We start from the raw sequence: 21,395 nt of genomic DNA on the forward strand, positions 1-21,395 counted from the left end.
TTCTGTTTTTTTTTTTTTGAAAAGTGCTTCAAAAGCAGGTTTGTAATTTATATCAAAGAATTGCTTTCAAGTTCTGACGCTCCAGACAGACATAAGATGCCCGGACTGTCAGGGAATGTGAATCTTTCATATAGACAAAGGGGGCAAAGAGAGGGAAGGAGAGAGGAGGCACAGTGTGTGTGTGTGTGTGTGTGTGTGTGTGTGTGTGTGTGTGGGGGGGTTCTTATAACTGTGTCTTAAGTGGCAGCCTGGTGGTGAGATAAGTGGGTGCTCACCGGCAGCCCCAGGGCCAGGACACCCTCCCCTTGTGTCTCCTTTTCCCAGAGGAAAGACCAGCTTCCCTGATTTGGAGGAAGCTGGACATTCTTGGGGATTCTGAGGGGATTCTGTGAATCTTGTCTTCAGCATCAGTGGCTCTAAGGCCACCTTTATCACCTGCTTGCTTGGGACTGCATGTGACTCTAAACTTGCCCACTGAGCCCTGACCACCATGCCTCCGTGCCTCACTAGTGACCTCATGGCTGTAATCCTTGACCATGTCTCTGCACCCCTGACCCCTGACTTTCAGGTCTCTACCCCTAACTCCTCTGCCCTAGACTCTTACCCCAGACCCCTATGTCTCTGCATCCCTGACCCCTGACCACCACATATTGCTGATGTCTGTAGTCCATACCCTCATTCCAGGTGCAAGTGTCTCTGTGCCCATCTTGTCTCTGCACCCTACCAAAGGGCATCTCTATACCCATCCACTCCTCTGCCCTGGATAGTTCATTCTGGGGTCCCAGGTTCAGATCCTCTGGTCCCACCGCTGGCCCACACATGAGTTAACAGTCATGTTGGGAAGGTGGGGGCCACTTACCTGTCCATCTGAATCCTAACTGCAGGTCCTCAGTGCCCCAGCTGTACCCCCTCCCAGCGGTGCCATCTTGCTAAATCCAAGAAATTTGTGAAACTCATTGGCTAGAGGACCAGAACATTATTCTAAGATGCCCACGCTAGAATTACCCCCAAATGTAGCTCAAAGGCTCTGATATGGGTGCACAGGGGTGCTTCCGGGAAACTCAAGGGATTCATGCCTCCCGTTACAAGTTAGACACGTGAGGTTTCACTGAGTAATTTTTAGGTCAAAAGGATGCCATAGCTTCTGAGACATGGATGGTGTCCAACTCCTTGGCTCTGTACCAAAACCAAGATGGGGAGGGGGACGTCTGGTCAGGGTCAGTCCTAGGGGTTGGTGTGGCCAGAAGCAGAGCTCAGACTAGGAGCTCTGGGTGCCTACCCCTCCCCGTGACTGAGCCCTCCACTCTGTCTTTCTCTCTGCCTTTTCTATCTCCCCCCCTTTCCTCTCTTCCTTCTGGGGAGACTTCCAGTGAAGCCCATGGAGGCCCAGGAGGAGCAGTGTGCTTGAAGCATGAGAAAACGAACTTGGGTCCCTTCTCTGTGGAAAATATCAGGAGACTATGGAGAAGTTGCCTCCCCATCTCTGAACCCTGTTCTTTGTTCCCCATTCTCCTCAGTATCTAGGAGGGGCATACCATGTGCTGGGTACTCCTGGAAGACCACCCTTACTATGAAGATCTAGGATGGCGGGATGGGACAGGCCACTCTTCCTGTCTGGGCACAGAAGTGGTCCCTAAAGGGGGTTCAGAGAGCAGGAGTCTTGGCATACTGAGAGCTGGGCCCCCAAGCACTTACCATGGGCGCTGGCTTCCCTCCGGACACTATGCAGACCAGTGTGAAGTTCTGGGCCTGGTAACGGCTGAAAGGGGCGGGGGAGTCGGCAGCCACAACTTCGATGGAGGTGGGAGGAGCTTCCGAAGGGAAGGACAGGAGATAGTGACTCAGTTGGGGATACTCAGAGTTCTACACCAGGCAGGGCTGCTGGGGATCCTTGCTGTGGACACAGAGTCCTGGCTTTCTGGGACTTTTAATGCAGTGAAAGAAATATGGGGCACTGGAGAGGCCATGTGGATTGAAGTGGTAAGAGCATCCCAAAAGCATCCAAGTGCAGAAGGGAATCATGTCCCCGCCCCAGTGAAGAGATCTTGGGCAGTCACTGCCAGAGAAGCCACCCTGGGCTGTGGTCTGAGGAAACAGCAGTTGAACCATAGTACAGGCAAGGACCCATGGGCTGGGGGGGTTGGGGAGGGGGAGCTGAGCTGGGTACTCTAGGAAGCCAGGGCAGTGAGTTGCAGGCACTCGCTGGGCTAGAGCCAGCTCCAACCTGTGCAGGCGACTATGACATTTTCAGGAATTTTGTGAACCAGCTGTTAAACTGTTATGAACTTAAACAGGTCCCCGTGGGTGTCTTTACACCATGATATCAGCAACCGCGGCAGATCGAGGCCTCCGTCTCCCCTCCTCTGCCTTCAACACCACCCTCCCCTTCCCCCAGAAATCTGGAAAGCCCTGTGACCAGCTCACCACAGAGTTTTCTCCTTTCTCCTGAGAGTAGTGGGTGTTAGCACTTTGTCTAGGCTCCATCCCACAGTTACTTGGCAACAGCCAGGTGTGCCTGACTCCCTCCCTCTTTCCCTCCGTCCCTCTTCCTGCTCCTTCTCTGCTTTTCTCTGTCTCTACTACCCTCTCAACTCCCCTCCCCATGCCTTGAATAAACTCTATTCTATCCTATACCATCATCTGGCTGGTCCCTAAGGGGGAAGGGATGCCTTAGCATGGGCCTGCAGAGGCACCCCCTTCCCAACACCTGACTGCACATCCACCAAATATATCCCTTCTCTCCTTATCTTTTTATAAAACACAACAGTAGGGGGCACTGAACGTTTTGAGCGCAGGGACAGGGGAATGACTTCATTTTGAAGAGCCAGAGAGCACAGCCTGAGTTTTAGCTGGACAAGACAGCGTCTTAGACTCCATGAACTGGGAATGAGCTTAGCGTGTTACTTAAGAGTCATGGGGGCTGGAGGTGTCTTTCTCCTTGGAACCCGGCTTACTGTGGATGGCGGCCTCCCTTTGACCCCAATCCCTCCTTCCTCTCCTTTCCCACACCTCAGTTCAGTCACCAGCATCCTCGAGTCTTGGGGACATTACCACACTGTGAGCCTCTGAGCTCTCCTGGGTTAAATGAGTAGAGTGCTCAATAGACGTGGCCGTGGGACAGAACTCAAGCTAGAGAATTCCGCAGGGCTTCACACTGGGAATTCAACCTGAAGATGTATCCTTTGCAGTGATTTCCTGACCTCTGCAGGAGGCACCATCTTTGAACTCTGCTTGGGGCAGGCAGTCCGTTCTGGCTTCCCTGGCCTTGGGCCTCTGCACACCGCAGACGGAGAGTGGATGGGGCGTGCAAACAACAAACAAAAGATGCTGGAGACCTTGCTTTCCTGCAGGGGGTTTTCACCCCAGTTGAGTTTAATTAAGTTCACTGAGCATTTCCTGACACCCGCCAGGTGTGGGGCTCAGTGCCAGGGGCCTGCTACAGGCATCCAGCTAGGAGGGAGATAAGCATGCAGAGAAGCCGGTGTGCTGGTGGGGGCGGCAAGCGCGGGGCTGTTGTGTTTTTTAGGGCCCAGTGAGATGGGGCCAGGTATGAGCCATTGCTTCGTTCAGGCATCCACACATGCTGGGGGGCAAGAGAAAGGGAAGCCGAGCAAGCGAGTGGGGAGCTTGGGAGAACAATAGACAGAGAATTGTAATTAAGTAGAAGATGGCTCAAAACAGATGGTAAGTCGGGTAGGAACTGGGAGAGCGGAAATGCACACCAGAACACTTCAATTACCCAGAAGTTGCAAACTCTGCAGTGTAACTTTTTCAGAACAGCACTGAGAACGAGATCTTAAGGGAAAGATCAGTGACGGCCCAGCTTCCAGGAGCTGCTGACTCCAGCCTCACCAATGGCCTGCCAGGTGGGTATGCTGTTCCCATTCTTCAGATGGGGAAAAAGACGGCACACGGCTTATGTAGCCAGCATGAGATAGAGCTGTGATCTGAGTGCTGGCAACCACATTCAACAAGGTATCCCTATGTAGACCAGGCTAGCCTTGAATTCTTAAAGATCTATTTGTCTCTCCTGTGTGCTTCTTCCTCTGGAGCCCATGTTCTCACTTCACCCAGGCCACCCAACCTTCAAAGGGACCTGTGTCTGTCACATCTGTCAGCTGCTGAGACTTCCTGTTCCCTGGTACCCTGCAACATCTCTAGAGGCCGGGTGGTTCCGTTTCTTTGGAACTGCTTCTGGTTCTGTTGCCCCAGAGGCTGAGGACCCTTTCTTCAGTCAGAGTTGAGCATAAAACCCTGCCCCCTAAGCTTACTGTGTGTGGTTCCCCCACACCTTTAGTGTCCCCCTGAAAGGGTCCCATCTTCCCCTCTTTCTGCATCCCATCCCTACCTCCATCAGCCACCATCTCCATCTTCAGCCTCATCTCCAACACCACCTCTACCTCCACCTTTGTCATCACTTCCCATCCCCATCCAAATCTTCATCTCTAAAATTCTCAAAAGTACATCCTCCAGAATGCTGAAGGGCTCCCAAGGGCAGGTGGACCCTTTCAAAATACCCCCTCCTCCATGTCACTGTATTAGTTAATTTTCTATTGCTGAGGTAAAACACCATGACCAAGACAACTTATAAAAGAAAGCATTTAATTTAGCTTACAGTTCTAAAGGGCTTGAGTCCATGGTGGCAGAACGAAGGCATGGGAGGAGGAACAGCCGAGAGCTCACATCTAAAGCCCCAAGCAGGAGGCAGAGAACACACTGGGAATGGCAGGAGGGTTTTGAGACTACATAGCTCACCCTTAGTGACATACCTCCTCCAAGAAGGCCACACCTCCTAATCCTTCCCAAACAGTTCCACCAACTAGGCCACATCCCCTAACCCTTCCCAAAAAGTTCCACCAACTCAGAACCAAGAATTCAGACAAGAGTCTACAGGGGCCATTCTCATTTAAACCACCACAGTCAACTTCACCCAGGTTACACTGAGGAGAAGCTGCCTGACAGAACTCCTCAAGCAGTACACAAGCCAGCGACTATATGGTACTGACATGCCCTCCAGTCAGGGTAATGAGTGCTCTTGGCTGGCTTCATTTTTGCTGTGTGACTGGAGGACTCTAGAGCCTCCTGCTTGCTAGCCAAGTGCTCCAGCTCTGAGCTGCACACTCATCCCCACATCATTAGGAAGGTGGGAAGGGGCTTAAGATAGATTGTGGACTCTAGACCAGAGCTCTCAAGGTTCAAAGATCAGCTGCATTACTTGTCAGCTGTGTGACCTTGGACTGGTGACTTAACCTCTCTCAGTGTTTCCTTGCCTGCAGAATGGAAATGAAGGGGCTTATGGAAATCCAATAAATAGGACCTGCAAATATTTTGGAAGTGTCCCCAGTAGAGCGTTAGCTGCCCTTGTTGGTGGTCCTCCCTGCTAGTTTTCTTTGTTTTAGGCTACTTGCCAGGGACTGGGGAGATCAAGTCTGCTCTCTCCTTGCTGTTTAGCAAGGAGACCAGGAAGCGCTCAACATTTGCACCCATGACCACAATACCTGTACAATGTAGCGTGTGAGCACCCCAAATGATGCACGTTCAAACTCACATGTGGTATTAAAAAGCACACCAGTCATCTGTCTCTTCCTTCCTTTCTTCCTTTCTTCCTTCCTGCCTTCCCTTCTTCCTTCCTTCCTTTCTAAAGATCTGTCTATTTATGTATATGAATGCTCTATCTGCATGTACACTTGCATGCGAGAAGAGGGCATTAGATCCCATTACAGATTGTTGTGAGCCACTATGTGGTTGCTGGGAATGGAACTCAGGTCCTCTGGAAGAGCAGTCCGTACTCTTAGCTGCTGAGCCATCTCTCCAGCCCCAAGCACACCGAATTTCAAATGCTTAATTTTAAAAAGGACTTTGCAAAGGGGCTGGAGAGAATGGCTTAATGGTTAAGAGCACTGGCTGCTCCTCCAGAGGACTTGGGTGGCTACATGGTGGCTCACAAACATCTTAAATCCAGTCCCAGGGAATATGATGCCCTTGTCTAGTCTCCATAGACACCAGTCACACACATTGTACTAAGACGTGGATGCGGACAAAATACCTATACACATAAAATAAAAATTTTAAATAAAAAAATGGTTAGGTATTACTGCCAATAATTCTATATTGACTTTGTGTTAATGATATAACATTTTGGCTATATTAGGTATAAATATGTAGTTAAATTCACTTTGCTTTTTTTTTTATAACTTATTTTACCTTGTTCATGTGCTCACTGGAAGACTTATTAATAGTCTCAACAGTGTGTCTGTTGGGTAGCTCTCGGCTAGGCTTCCCATTTTACACATGGACACACTGAGGTCAGAGATGCACAGATCTGCTTACTGCAAGTCAATAGCAGAGACTCAGCAGGTTAACCCAACCTTCTAGATCCAGGAAGGTCCTCCAGACATCACAGAGCTCCTTGCCCACCCCAAGCTGACCAGCACACATGTGCACATGCATACACATATACCTATACATGCACAAACACTCATGAACACACAGACCCACACATTCATTCATACACACACATGCACACACATACAAAGGCACACAGAGAGACAAACAGACACACAGAAAGACAGACACTAATCCACAGACCCAGAGGCACACACGCTTATGTACATACACAGATGCACATACCGACACAACTTTTTCTAGAGCCCTGCACCCGACCATGCAGAGCCTGACTGGAAGCTGTGCTCCACCCCTCCTGGCATTTCTGAGCAGGTGTGAACAGATAACTCAAGTTTGTAAAACCACAACGGTTGTGTGGACAATGACAAATGGGACCTGCCAGCATCCGCGTGGCCAGCCAGAGCTTCACACACTCTGCACACTAGCATCTCCCTGGCATCGTGTCCTGAGAGAATGGCACTCTACATTATGCCCTCTCGTCGCTCCTTGGAAGGTTGAGTGCAAACAGTTATAAAGCAGTTTCCACTTGGGAACGCTGGCTGCTTACTGCTGGCTCCCCTCGCCATGTTCGCTCAGCCCCTTGGTCCTAGACAGGTCCCTACTCCCTAGGCTCATCTCCTGTGTCCTTCCGCCCTTGGTCTCCCTCAGTGTATCTCCCTCCTAACCCCGCTCTACACTTCCACCCATCCTCATCCTCGCCTCTATCATCCTCAGCCCCTTCTCTGCCTCCATTTGAATTTCCATCCCCTCCAGGCCCCGCCCCCACCTACACCCTTCTTCCAACTCCACGCTTACCTCCCTCCCCGCCTCCATCTCTGATCTCCATGCCCATCCCATCTCTTTTATGAGACAGTCTCACGAAGCTGAGGCAGTCCTTGGAACTTGATATGTAATAGAGAATAACCGTGAACTTCTGATCCTCGTGCCTCTACCTCTGAGGGCTGGCATTACAAGTGAGGTAATGCTAGATTTATGGGGTGCTGGGGATCAAACTCAGGACTCCAGGCTTGCTAGGCAAGCACTCTACCAATTATGCTACGTTCCTAAGTCTTCACCTTCCCCACTCCCCCGACCTTTTTTTTGAGACAAGGTCTCACTACGTAGCTCTGGCTGACCTGGAATTACTATGTAGACCAGGCTGGCCTTGAACTCAGAAATCCCTCTGCCTCTGCCTCTGCCTCTGCCTCAAGTTCTAGGATTAAAGGCGTGTGCCGCCAAACTCAATTGCCATCTGCAGCTTTAGCTCAGTCTCCACCTCTTCCACTACCCCTGTCTCCTTCCTTCTCCCCACTCCAGCCTTATTTCTACCCCACCCCACCACCCCACTTGGATTTCCTTCCGGATAGGTTCTCCGTCAGGGACAAAACCAAGCAGCCTTTTTTGTGTCCTTGGCCTGAGAGCCAGTCTCCGTTCACCCAAAGACAGCCAGCTGGGGCACAGCCGATAGGACATCCTTGGTAAGAAAAACCCAGTCTAAAGTCAGGGTTTCAGAGTGAGCAGTGTGGGGGGGCCACCTGGCTATGTATCCAGGCCATGGCTTGTCTCACCCAGCTTCTTCCTGCTCCTCTGCTATCTCCACTGGGCTGCAGTGCCCAGAGCTCCCAGCAGCCCTTGCGGGCGTTAACCAACCCCTTTGCACCTATGGACACTGCTCTGAAACTCCCCACCCCACCCACAACTGCCGAGCCTGCAGGCTCTCTGGCCAATGTCTCGCTTTGTCTTAAGAGGAGGGATCTGCTTCTGGAAGTTTCTTTGGCTAATTCTGTGCGCAGTTGTCAAGGCACAGCAGCTGCCAACCAGACACTGCCACACGGCCCAGCTAGCCTGTGCCACCCCGCCCCACAGTCACGAAGGGAGTTAAGAGGTGACGTTATTTTAGGCTCCGCAATTCATATTGATGGAGTATGGTGATGCTCGGTGATCCGTTTTATGAAATTAATCCTGAAATATGACTCGTCTGTATCTTGCAAGCAGAAGTTTGTGTCGGCCTACTCAGCTCTGTCAATGATCTAGCAGTCTTTGCAATGTGGGGACATAGTAAAGAAATGTCCCTAGGTCTGTGCTTAGTCAATGATCTAGCAGTCTTTACAATGTGGGGATGTAGTAAAGAAATGTCCCTAGGTCTGTCCAGCTGTGCTCCCACCCCACCATGATTTAATCCTCCCCATGGGGTCACCTCCTTATCCTGGTGCGCCCACTTTAACAAAGGCAGAGTAGAGCTCCATACTCAAACCAGGTGTCAAGCCAGGTATCCTTGTCTTGGCGCTTTAAACTAAGTGGCTGCCAACCCTCCATCCTCAGCCTTCCACTCTGTGAAGTGGGTTGAATCTGACACATTTGCCAACATTCCAGCTCCCAGGTGTTTTTTTGAGAAGCAGAAGAAAAATAAGCAGAAACCTTTTAGGAGAATTTGAAATGCTGGACAGACAGGAGGATTGTTTAACTCTCTTCTCTCCTGGCCAGCAGTTCTTTTCTCTGTTCCTCCTGGTACACCATTGTCTTCAGGGAGGGACCCTCAGGCCTGCCCTGCAGCTACCTCTGTGAAGGTGCTGAGCCTGCTGCAGCCCTGGGGATCATTTATCATGGGAAGAGCATCAATTAGATTTGGGGGAGGGGTGGGAAGAAGGAATGGACAAGTTCAAAATTATATTATTTGCAAAAAATCTATTCTTCCTCTCAGCATGCCCGCTCTATCGACTGCCTCCCTTTTCAGTCAGCCCTTAGCCATTATGCTGTATTTCAAACACCGGAAAAGTAGCCTCTAATGTAAGTGTCCATGAATATAAATTGTCCCAAGTGGTCCACCTTCATTTCTTTCTTTGATTTCTTGATCTTGTGTCTCTGTGCCTTTCCCATCCTCTCCAGAGTCTCTTTTTGCTTCGCGATGTCACTCAACACAGCGCCTCCTCCAGGAAGTCTTCTCAGCAGTGGGGGCAGCCCAGCCTAGCCTCTCTGCCTCACTCACCCCACATGACCCAGTCTCCTCTCTCAAGGCCATCCTCGGGGGTGGCCTCCTCAGACATTCTCCAAACCTGGCAAGGCCTTTTCTCTGGGTGCCAGGAGCTGGTCCCCTCAGGCAGCTTGTCACTCTGCTCCTCACTAGGCTGCGCTTGCTGGAGGCTGGGACTCCATCCTCTTCATCCGGGCTTCAGACCTCAGGCAGTCTGCCACACAAGAGCTCAAGTCCCATTCCTGTTTGTGTCCCCAGAGGATACCAGAGAGGCTGTGACAGGGATCTCAGGAGGCCCTGTAAGTGCCCTGGGCTGGCCTGTCTTCATCTCTAGTCTTCTGCACCAGATACTTGCCCTGTCACCATGCTCCAAATACACAGGGCTTCTTCAGTCCCTTTCCTTCTTCCATCCCTCCCTCCCTCCCCTTTCCCTTCTTCCCTCCCTTCCTCTCTGGCTCCTTCTCTCCCTTCCTTTCTTCCTTCCTTCCCTTCTTTCTTGGCCCAGGGAGTGGCACTATTTGGAGGTGTGGCCTCATTGGAGTGAGGGTGGTCTTGTGTTAACTGTGAGCATGAGCTTTAAGACTCTTGTCCTAGCTGTCTGGAAGCCAGTATTCTGCTAGCAGCCTTCAGATGAAGATGTAGAACTCTCAGCTCCTCCTGCACCATGCCCGCCTGGATGCTGCCATGCTCCCACCTTGATGATAATGGACTGAACCTCTGAACCTGTAAGCCAGCCCCAATGAAATGTTGTCCTTTAGAAGAGTTGCCTTGGTCATGGTGTCCATTCACAGCAGTAAACCCTAACCAAGACACCTCCCTCTTACCCCCTGCTCCCTCTCTTCCTTAAGCACCCTGAGAGAAGGACTCTTGTCTCCTATCACACAGGATCACTCAAGAAATGTTTGTACCATGGATGAGTAGGGGAGGGACCTAGGTGTCAGAGTCCCTGCCCCATCTAAAAGGGTAGAACTCTTCACCCTCTTTCTTCCCCAGTGACATTTCTCACTAGAGATGGATCCCACCAGCGAAGAAAGGGAGAGGAAGGGGAATCCTCAAGTCTGCACTTAGGGGAGGGGAGAGCTACAGATTAAGCCGAGTAGTCATGCTCAGGACAAGTCCCCGCATGGAGCCATGAACAGGAGAGAGATGACATGGCCGCAGATGCAGAGCTGAGCCCTCCCTGTGAGTCTGAGCTTGGCTGTGGGAGGCGATGATGGCTGGATGGGGGAGTCTGGGGTCAGGTCCTTGCCAGCATTGGACACCTGCTGTCCCTGGGGCCCTTCCCAGCCTGAGATGGGGACCTCTGTGGGCTAAGAAGGAGTCCAGCCATCAAGTATCACCCTCTGTCTTGAGCCTGCTCCGTGGAAAGTGGCTGGCAGAGCCCACTCACCTGCCTGCCCCTCCCTACCAGCTGTGACTGGGAGAAACAGCTCAGCTGGGAACTTCCGACCAACTGCTCTGGAGAGCAGGGTTGCCCCAGGGGAGGAGTGAGCCAACAAAGTGTGTGCTGGCGAGGCAGGTGGGGGAGGGGAAGAAACACTCTAGGGGAGAGTGGTGTGCCACCTATGCATGAGGAGGTCAGGGGACAGTTTTTTTTTTCTTCCTCCTCCTTGTGAGCCTTGGGGATTGAACACAGGTCATCAGGCTTGGCCGCAAGCCCCTTTGTCTGCTGAGCTATCTCATCCACCCTCCAGTGCTGTTTCTTTGTTGTTGTTTGTTTTCTGGTTTTTCAAGACAGGGTTTCTCTGTGTAGCCCTGGCTGTCCTGGAACTCACTCTGTAGACCAGGCTGGCCTCGAACTCAGAAATCCACCTGCCTCTGCCTCCCAAGTGCTAGGATTAAAGGCGTGCGCCCACTCGCCCAGTGCTGTTTCTAAACTATGCCTCAAAGCCCCTGGTTCTCAAAATGTGTTGTTCTCTAAACCAGTACTGTCTGCATCTCTGGGAGTCAGTCATCAGTGTAAGTCCTTGGGCCTCTTCCCTACCCATCTATTGGTCGTTACCAATTCTTCTGGGCGACTCCAAAACAAGTTCAGATGTGCCAACTTCTGTCACGACCTAGACAAGCTTCAGCTGCCTCCCCCCAGAGTTGTTTTGTGAACAGAAGGCTTTGTGCATCATAGATGCTCAATAGTCAGTAGAAGAGGCTATTACTATCCAGGGAGAGCACGCTCTAGAGGACTAGAGAATGCTGGCCTGGCCCTCCCAGCCTCAGCACACAGGACCAAGGCAGAGCTCTCCAGGGCCTCCCCAATCCTCTGAACTGGGTCCAGGACTTCAAGCCCCACCTCCTACAACTGGGGCAACTGTCTAGCACGCCTGGGCTGGCTGCTTGTCAATAATCCCAGGTTTTAGATTGGCCTTTAAAGCTGCCAGTCTCATGTAGTAGAACCTCCGTTGGCCCTGGGGTTCGTGTAGGTGGGTGGCTCCCTCCTGTGAGCCTTGCTCTCCCCAAGCGACCCACCCCACATGGCTGCTGTGCTTCATAGAGAGACTGTGTCGAAGACCTGCCATAGGTGCAATGATAAAACCTATGGGGTGTGCTACAGGTTTGCGTTAGAGCAGCAGGGCTGGCAGATTTGGGGGGTATTTTCAGAACACCACAGAGGTACACCACATTACATGCTCTGGCAGCTTTGCCCTATGCTGTGTGCGTCTGGAAGCCTCTGGAAGTCTGTGGAAACTTGGGAGGCCCTGCAAGTGGAGAGGTATCCTGAGGAGACTTCCCCAATCTGCTCTGTTGCCTCCCCCAGGCATGGTCAAGGTTGGGGCAACTGGGCTCCAAAGCGCCCCACTCTTGAGCACCACTGTCCCATTAGCTAAGCCACATTCCCCCCCCCCCCTTCCCCAGCACACAGAGCCTCCGTATTGGCCGCTGGAAACAGGGCTCACCCCTGCCTCCATGCACAGGGCTCCGGAACCCCAGCTGGGAGACTGCAGGCTGGGCAAGCTGCTACCTAGGCAGCTGTGGCAAGGGATTATGGGTCTGTCTCTGGGAGCAGCTTGAGGAGAGTAAGATGGAGCTGGATGGCCCCTAGACAGCAAGGACAGTTAGGAGTAGCCATGTTCAGTGGGACTTTGGGCTCTGGTTTTTCCTGGGGTACAAGTCTTGGGGTGACTCTCCACACAGGGGCACTATCTGGAGGTGAGGATGGGCATTTCATAGCCCATGGGCATTCCACAGGGACACATGGACTCTGGGCACTCCATGGGCACGGTGGAAATCAAAGGGCTGCAGTCTGTGGAGGCGTTGACTCTGATCTCCAAATGACTTTCCCTGTCCTCAGTTTCCCCATTTACACAATGCCATGGCAGACAATGGCCAGGGAGTCCTGAACACACCGACCTATAGCAGTCAGTCTTAGCTGCCACCAGTTCAGCCCTCTGGGCCTCTCCAGTCTCCTGAAAAGCAGCATGCCGAGAGTCAGCCCTGCTCCTGATCCCACACCTGCATACTTCACCTGCACCCTGCACCTATACCCCACACCTGTACTCACACGTGCATCTATACCTGCACCCCACACCTGCACTCCACACCTGCGTCCCACACCTGCACCCCACACCTGTACTCACACTTGCACCCATACCTGCACTCCACACCTGTGTCCCACACCTGCACCCACACCTCCACCCCACACCTGCACCCCTCACCTGTACCCCACACCTGTACTCACACCTGCACCCACACCTGCACTCCATACCTGCCCTCCACACCTGTGTCCCACACCTGCACCCCACACCTGCACTCCTCACCTGAATCCCACACCTGTACTCACACCTGTACCCACACCTGCACTCCACACCTGCGTCCCACACCTCCACCCCACACCTGCACCCCTCACCTGCACCCCACACCTGTACTCACACCTGCACCACACCTGCATCCTCCACCTGCACCCACACCTGCGCCCTGCACCTGTACTCATATCTGTACTCACACCTGCATCTACACCTCCACCCCACACCTGCACCCCTCACCTGTACCCCACACCTGTACTCACACCTGCACTCCACACCTCCATCCCATACCTGCACCCACACACTGTACCCTATACCCAAGGTCAGCCTTCCTGCTGGGGCGGGGCAGATTTCCAGGAGGCGCTGAGTCCACTGCCTCTCCCATCCTATAAGCATTTCAGGATTGATTTTTAAGTCAGAGGCAAATTAATCTTCTGTTTGCCTTGCTATTCATAATGTAGTTATCAGGAGGAGATGCAGGGAGGGTATCTGGTGGGAGGGGCTCCCACATTTCCTATTCCATAGTTCAGAATAGAGTTCAATTGGGCTGGGGAGCTCAGTGGTTAAGGCAATTACCACAGAAGTGTGAGGACTCCAGGTGGGGTCCCTGGAGTCTATGTAAATGCTGTGTGGGCATGGTTGTTTGCCTGTGATTCCAGCCTTAGGAGACAGACACAGGATCCTCTGAGCAAGCTGGCTGGCAAGACTCATTGTATCAATAAGCTCTGGGTTTGATGGAGACCCCCCTGCCTCAGTGAATGATGTGGAAGAGCATTTGAGGATGATTTCTAACATCAACTATGGGCCCCCATGTGCACAAGCACACACACGCAAATATACACACACATATGAGCACACACCTGCGCATGCACGGGCACACACACTGGAAAAGCACTGGCGTACGATTACACATTCCCAACTGCTTCCGTTACTGACTCTTTCTTGGATCCATGAAGGAGCCAAGTGAAACTTTATTCTAGAAGATGCCCAACTGCTAACCAGTAGGCAGGGCTTGACTGAAGCCACAGAGATTCAGGGTCTGTATCCCCTCTTCACCACCTTCCTTCCCAGTCCTTCTAATCCTTTCAAATGATGCCACTCTCTGGGTGACTAAGAATTCAAAATATGAGCCCTTGGGGGCCATTCTTATTCAAACCACCACAAGCAGGCATCACTGCTGTATGCTGGGGCATGGGAGAGGGGCCTCAGCCACCTGACTCACCTCTGACCTAGGATTCTGGTGACTTACAGACATTTAATAGCTAGGTGATGTTTGGATGGTCACTTATCCTGGCTGTGCCTCAGTTTTCTTATCTGTAGAATGGGACCATCATCATGTGGGCTTTAAAAGGTTCTACTGAATACTGTATAAGGTATTAAGACCCTTGCCTGCAACCTACTAAATGCATGGCTAGTCTGTTGCTTCCTCTGACTGTACCTTCCTGTGCTCCAGCATACAGTGGTATCCCCTGCTTGTGGTGGTTTGAATAAGATTGCCCCCCTAATAGGCTCATGTATTTGTCACCAGGACATAGGACTATTTGAAAGGGTTAGAAGGATTAGGAGGTGTAGCCTTGTTGGAGGAAATGTGTCACTGGGAATGGATTCTAGGGTTACAAAAGTCCATGCCAAGCCCAGTCTCTCCCCTCTCTCTCTCTCCTCTCTCTCTTTCTTTCTCTCCTCTCTCTCTCTCTCTCCTCTCTCTCTCCTCTCTCTCTTTCTCTCTCTCTCCTCTCTCTTTCTCTCTCTCTCTCTTTCTCTCTCTCTCCTCTCTTTCTTTCTCTCTCCTCTCTCTTTCTCTCTCTCTCTTTCTCTCTCTCTCTCTCTCCTCTCTCTCTTTCTCTCTCTTTCTCTCTCTCCTCTCTGTCTTTCTCTCTCTTTCTCTCTCTTTCTCTTTCTCTCTCTCTCTCCTCTCTCTCTTTCTCTCTCTCTCCTCTCTCTCTCTCCTCTCTTTCTCTCCCCCCCCCTCTCTCTCTCTCTCTCTCTCTCTCTCCTCTCTCTTTCTCTCTCTCTGCGTACAGATTGTGATGTAGCTCTCAGTTACTGCTCCCATACCTGCCTGCACTCTGCCGTGCTCCCCACCATGATGATAATGGACTAAGACTCTGAAATTGTAAGCAAGTCTCTGATTAAATGTTTTTTTCTAAGAGGTAGGTCATGGTGTCTCTTCACTGCAACAGAACAGTGACTATGTGTGGTGGTTTGAATACGCTTGGCGCTACTAGGAGGTGTGGCCCTGTTGGAGTGGGTGTGGTCCTGTTGGAATGGGTGTGGCCTTGTCATAGTGGGTGTGGCCTTGTCAGGGTGGGTGTGGCCCTGTCAGAGTAGGTGTGGCCTTGTCAGGGTGGGTGTGGCCTTGTTGGAGGAAGTGTGTCACTGTGGGCCTGGACTTTAAGACCCTCATCCTAGCTGCCTGGAAGTCAGTCTTCCATCAGCAGCCTTCAGATGAAGATGTAGAACTCTCAGTTCCTCCTGCACCATGCCTGCCTGGATGTTGCCATGCTCCCTCCTTGATGATAATGAACTCAACCTCTGAACCTGTAAGCCAGCCCCAATTAACTGTTGTCCTTATAAGAGTTGCCTTGGTCAGCCGGGCAGTGGTGCCGCATGCCTTTGATCCCAACACTTGAAAGGCAGAGACAGGTGGATTTCTGAGTTCGAGGCCAGCCTGGTCTACAGAGTGAGTTCCAGGACAGCCAGGGCTACACAGAGAAACCCTGTCTCAAAAAAAAAAAAAAAAAAAAAAAAAAGAGTTGTCTTGGTCATGATGTCTGTTCACAGCAGTAAAACCCTAACTAAGGCACTAAGACATTGCTAAAGGGTGTATGCTACCCTTCACTTCCTCTGTCTGGCACCACGGGATGCTTCTATCAGCTAGAGCCAGCACCACCCAGGACAAGGGTGCTGCCTGAGATGCCCATGCCCCTCAGCTTACACTCTAGTCCTCCCCTATTACTCCCATCCCTGGTCTTCCGGGAACCTGGTTTCCTGCCCAGCTCCCTGTCAGTCATGGACTCCTTGAGGAAGAGACTGGGCCTTCCAGCCCTGTGTCAGTCCTGGAGCTTGGAGATTAGGCCCTGGATGCACAAACAGCAGCCCTTGGAACCTACGGGTCTCAGTTTCCCATTTTGTGAAATGGGAATCATCCTACTTGTCTCCTCATGTTAGCTTCTGTGAGAAGATCCCTGAAGAACTCTGCTCAAGGTGTGGCTCATCCTGAGCCTCAGTGAGCCAAGGCTTTAGTGGCTAAGAGTGAATGAAGGAACTCTGCCTCCTTCTGGACAGATAGGGAAACCAAGTCCGGGAATCTACTGTAGCCAGATCAGCAGCCAGGACTGTGAGTCCCAGGATGAGGTCACTTGCAGCATGACCTTGGTCTCAGCCTCCCCTACAATACATGGTGCTGGGATAATCTTTCCTCAGCCCACTTCCTTCTGGGCCACGCTTGGCTCCCAGACGGCCAGCCCCCCATTGCTCCTGCTCGAGGCTCTCATGCTCAGATGGCTACGGGAACACCAGAACACTGAAAACCCAGCCTTCTGCTCTCTTTACAACCCTGGGCCGGAGGCACACTGCAGCTCCAGCATCACATATCACAGGTAATTAAGGGTTCTGTCCCAGGGAGGGGAGTCTACCTTCTGCCAGAGACACTAAATCCTGCTCTGGGTGGTGTGGGAATAAAGCATTGCTGACCTAACACTTGTCAGGGTTTAACGGTGCTCCTGTGTGTTTGCGCGGGTGGGGATCTGGAGACAGAGCTGATGCGTCTGCAAACAGACTGGTGCTCTGGTGGCAAGATGACGAAGGTCCAGAAGGTTGGAGGGACTTGGAGGCTTGTAGCCACTTGGTTGCACTTGGTTCGAGGAGATGAGATGAGATGAGATGAGATGAGATGCTTTTGTTTGGCTCAGGAAGGCAGGGTGGGCGTCTCCGTGAGAGGCCATATGAAGCTTGTGAACCAGGGCTATTTGGACTTGCAAGCAAACTCTGCCCACTGTGTGACCTTGGTCATGATCTTTCTGGGCCTCGGTTCCCTTATAGACCTGTGTTGCAAGGGCTATGTGTTAGCATTCAGAATCTGCCCGCAGCGGATATGTGGGTGGGTCCACAGAGCTGTCACCAGGACAACGGCCACCATATTCCCAGAATCCATGGGGATCACCTCCCACCTTTACCTGCGAGGCCACTACGTCACAACCCATATATATAAGACAATTCCTCCATCTTCGCTCTCTCTCTCCCTCTCTCCTCTCCCTCCCTTCACGCGCCGCGGTCCTCACTCCCCCCCCCTTTTCCTAATTAAACCTCCAAAACACAGAGCTGCCTGTATCTAGTATCTGTGGACGCGCCGCTAAGAACCAAACCCATCACTATGTATTACTACGTTTAAAGAGCTTGAGGCGAAGTCTGCACTGACAACCGCCCTGCCCTGGCTGCCCTCTACTGACACCATCTCTCCCTTAGGTGGCACTCTGCAGAAAGATGAGGACTAAGCCCTTCAATGGAGCAGGAACATAGGGGGTGCGCGTAAATGGTGCTTTGAATTAAAAAATGAGTCGACACATGACCTGTTCTCTTCCCCTTGACTGAGGTCCCTGGGGAGGAATGGGAAGGCCACATGCTCTGTGGTCCCAGGGACCCTACACTCACAGCCATGCGTGCTATTCCACGGAGCTGTCTGCTCACAGTCATGGTGGATGTAACTTAATGCAGTTTCCCAAACCACACGGAATAGGGGCTTCAGTGGATTTGTCTCCATCTGCTGCTTAAGCCTTAAGTACCCTGTGGAGAAAGACCGCCATCTGAGGCTGACTAAGTGCAAACTGACTGAGTGCTCCCTCACAGGAACCAATTCAGTTCCCTTCTCTGGAAAATAGGACCTGTTGACATCCAGGCTGCTGGAGTGCCAGCTGACAGTGTGGCTGGGAACCTCACACTGCCCATGTTGGTGTCTGGTAGGGGCTACTTATCATCCAGTGGCCATCTGGCTGTCTTGCTGCCCCTGGCTGCTTCCCTTGAAAGGGGCCCAGGAACTGGCTGGCTGATGGGATGTGCTGGGTCTGTTCTAGGTGCACAGTGGGCACCCCAACTTGTCGGGGCCGTGTTTGAAGAGGGTAGATGGGGATTCGAGGAACCTGGGAAGGAGGCGGGCAGCGGGCTCAGACCTTTGGGGCTGAAGCTGGGAAATGAATGTCCTTGCTATTGCTAGTTCACTCCAAAGTGTTCCTCTGAGCTCATACCATCTGTCTGCCTATTCACACTGGCACTCAGCTGGTGGCTTTGGCAACTGGGAGGCCGTGGGTGGGCGGGTGCGTGGAGGGGACACCAGACCTTTTCTTGACCCACGGATGCTTCCAGGTATTCAAGACAACAGCATCAGGCTCTGGGCATGTTTGTACCCGGTTTAGAGGGCATTGACCTGAGTCTTCTAGACTGCATCCCTTGCTCTGAACCCTCATGACTGCGCAGCCCAGCTTAGTCCAGCCTAGCACAGCCTCTGCCTCAGGCCCTGCACTGCCCACCATGGAAGATCTATCTGTTTGACAGGACGAGTGCCTGGGCATCCCATCTCTGTCCCATATCCCTGAAGCTAGGGGCACTGAGTGATGTTTTACAGCAGCCCTGGTACCTTCTCAGATGAACATCTCAACCTTGTGCCGAGTCTTGCCAGGCATCTCACGCCTGTCCTCTCACTCCAGTCGGTTTCCATGCCTGGGGGCTGCTGTGCGCAGAATGGTCCCTCATGCCGGCATACACTATGCTTACTGTACAGCGCTGGGGCTGGTTTGTGTGGTCTCTGCCTTTCTGTGCCTGCTCGGCACCTTCACAATGGCAGTGTGTAGTGTATGAGCCGAAGACTTCCTGTTCCAGGTGGCAGAGTACTTCCTGTCTGCTCATGGGCACCATGCCATCTGTGCCTTGTAGCAGCCCCATGGGAGAAGAGACCCATTTCCAGGGAAGAAGACCCACTAAAAGACGAAGTAACAGGCAGACTAGAAGGGGTGGGTCAGTGTGGCGTGCTGGCTCCATGCTCTCCCATCACTTGGCAGCCAACCCCCTGGGAGAGGACAGAGTTGCCATCATCCTGCTGAGAGACCTGCCCCTGGCTGTTATCATTATTACAGCTGTCACCTGCACCTTGACCTTGCTGATGATGCTAACACTGGCAGGCGAGAGGGCTGACCAAGGAGGGGAAGGGAGAAATGCCTTCACTGTGGGCCTGGGGCACAGGGCTCTATTTGATAGTCATATGCCCATGCTCCACTGAGGGAGATGCTACTGGAACCACACTTAGCAGGCAGGAAGACTGAGGCCCTGGGGAAATGAAACAGCATCCCAGGCCGTGCTCCACTGAGAGGTGGCGGGCACAGCAGGCTGAAATGGCGCTTGGCGAGCTCCGTGGGCTGGCGGGAGAATAGAGAACAGAGGAGGAGATTCCAAGGTCACTTAGGAAAGGTGGTGGAGGAGAGACAGCCCTCGCTGTACCAGGGCTGTGTGCTGAGGAAGCCTGTGTTGTATGAACTTGGGGACCTTATCTCTTGCCCCTTTCTCCCTTCATGTTCTCATGGAGTCAGGCCACAGGCGTGGTGTGTCACACCCCCAAGTCCCTTTGTGTTGCCCCCTTAATGACCCCATCCCTTTGCTGTCTGTCCAGTTCTTCCTATGGACACACGACCAGAGCTCAGCTTCTGCCCTGCGCAGTCAGCTCTCCTGCACACGCCTTCACAGAGAGCTCGCTGCCCTGGTGGCTTCCACACTAGTGGCTTCAGTGGTTCTCAGCCTTCCTAACGCTGCGACCCCTCAATACAGTTCCTCATGCTGTGGTGACCACCAACCATAAAATTACTTTTATTGCTACTTTATAACTGTAATTTTGCTATTGTTGGGAATTGTAATGGAGATATCTATATGCAGTATCGCTGATAACTGACCCCTGTGAAAGGCTTGCTCGACACCTGAAGGGGTGGAGACCCACAAGGTTGGAAACTGCTGGTCTATCCTATTCAGACTTTCATCTCTGGGCACAGCTCACAGCCCATCTGTGAAATAGGAAAAGAAATAACAGACCCCACTTTAGAGGGTTGTTACCCAATATCCATCAGGTGCTGAGCCATGCCTGGTATGGCTGTGTAATAAAGATTCAGTAGACAGTCTAGGGAATGTGGTCATGTGATGGTTTGTATATGCTCAGCCTAGGCAATGGCACTAATTGGAGGTGTGACCCTGTTGGGGTAGATGTGTCACTGTGGGTGTAGGCTTAAGACCCTCATCCTAGCTGCCTGGAAGTCAGTCTTCCACTAGCAGCCTTCAGATGAAGATGTAGAACTCTCAGCTCCTCCTGCGCCATGCCTGCCTGGATGCTGCCATGCTCCCACCTTGATGATAATGAACTCAGCCTCTGAACCTGTAAGCCAGCCCCAATTAAATGTTGTCCTTGACGGGCTGTGATAATTCATGCCTTTAATCCCAGCACTTGGGAGGCAAAGGCAGGCGGATTTTTGAGTTCGAGGCCAGCCTGGTCTACAGAGTGAGTACCAGGACAACCGTGGCTACACAGAGAAACCCTGTCTCGAAAAACCAAACCAAACCAAACCAACAAAAAACAGTTGTCCTTATATGAGTTGCCTTGGTCATGGTATCTGTTCACAGCAGTAAAACCCTAACTAAGACAGGTAGAAAATTAATATTCCAACACAAAGCCCTCCACGCCTTTCATCTGCAAGGTGGGCTCCATCTACACAATGGGCCTAATCTAGCAGAAGGCAGTTCTCCAACTGGGGATTGATTGTACGGGCACCTCCTTCTGTAGCTTGGGAGACATGAAACATTGGCTTGTCCCTAACCCAGGAGACAGGTCACAGATCTGGCCTTGCTGCCTTCTGGTTGACCCAAGGTTCTGAGAGCTTCTGAGGCAGGGGGTAAGAGTTGGGGTTCACAGTCTGACTTCCCAGCACATCTTGGTTCTGAGTTCTCCCCAGTTCTTTGCAGCTGTGGCCTGAGTGTTTACTGTAATTAGTGTGTGCCCAGCGGGTGGCTCATCTCCTCAGGTTCCCAGACTGGGGCTGGAGCTGATCATTTTCTTCCCAGCAGGCGCCCTGGGGTGTATGGTCCTGCAGCTGTGAGCCCTGCCTCTCAGCAACCCCTGCCAGGAACCTCAGAGCAGCTGGGGGTGTTTCTACTCATGGGAGGACTATGTCCCCTGGATTCCCAACTCCCACCCCCTCACTGCCCTGAGCATGTGCTGGCTGCTGCTTCCTCCTCCTCCTCCTCCTCCTTCTCCTCCTCCTCCTCCTCCTCCTCTT

The 21,395-nt window shown here is 52.2% G+C and overlaps 1 protein-coding gene and 1 long non-coding RNA gene across 2 annotated transcripts in view; one reads left to right on the plus strand and one right to left on the minus strand.

Moving 5' to 3' along the window:
* The window catches only part of Igsf21 (immunoglobin superfamily member 21), a 224,779-nt gene that overhangs the window by 9,246 nt on the left and 194,138 nt on the right, over positions 1-21,395 (minus strand). The window contains exon 5 of the mRNA XM_031379276.1: positions 1,696-1,811. Within this exon, the coding sequence (XP_031235136.1) occupies positions 1,696-1,811 (116 nt within the window). The remainder of the gene's footprint in view (positions 1-1,695; positions 1,812-21,395) is intronic.
* Positions 15,592-21,395, plus strand: part of LOC116096936 — an 8,342-nt gene continuing 2,538 nt past the window's right edge. Inside the window, exons 1-2 of the long non-coding RNA XR_004121159.1 lie at positions 15,592-15,632; positions 16,516-16,691. This is a non-coding gene — a long non-coding RNA (uncharacterized LOC116096936). The remainder of the gene's footprint in view (positions 15,633-16,515; positions 16,692-21,395) is intronic.

Source organism: Mastomys coucha, unplaced genomic scaffold (assembly GCF_008632895.1).
Source record: "Mastomys coucha isolate ucsf_1 unplaced genomic scaffold, UCSF_Mcou_1 pScaffold18, whole genome shotgun sequence".
Taxonomy (NCBI): Eukaryota; Metazoa; Chordata; class Mammalia; order Rodentia; family Muridae; genus Mastomys; species Mastomys coucha.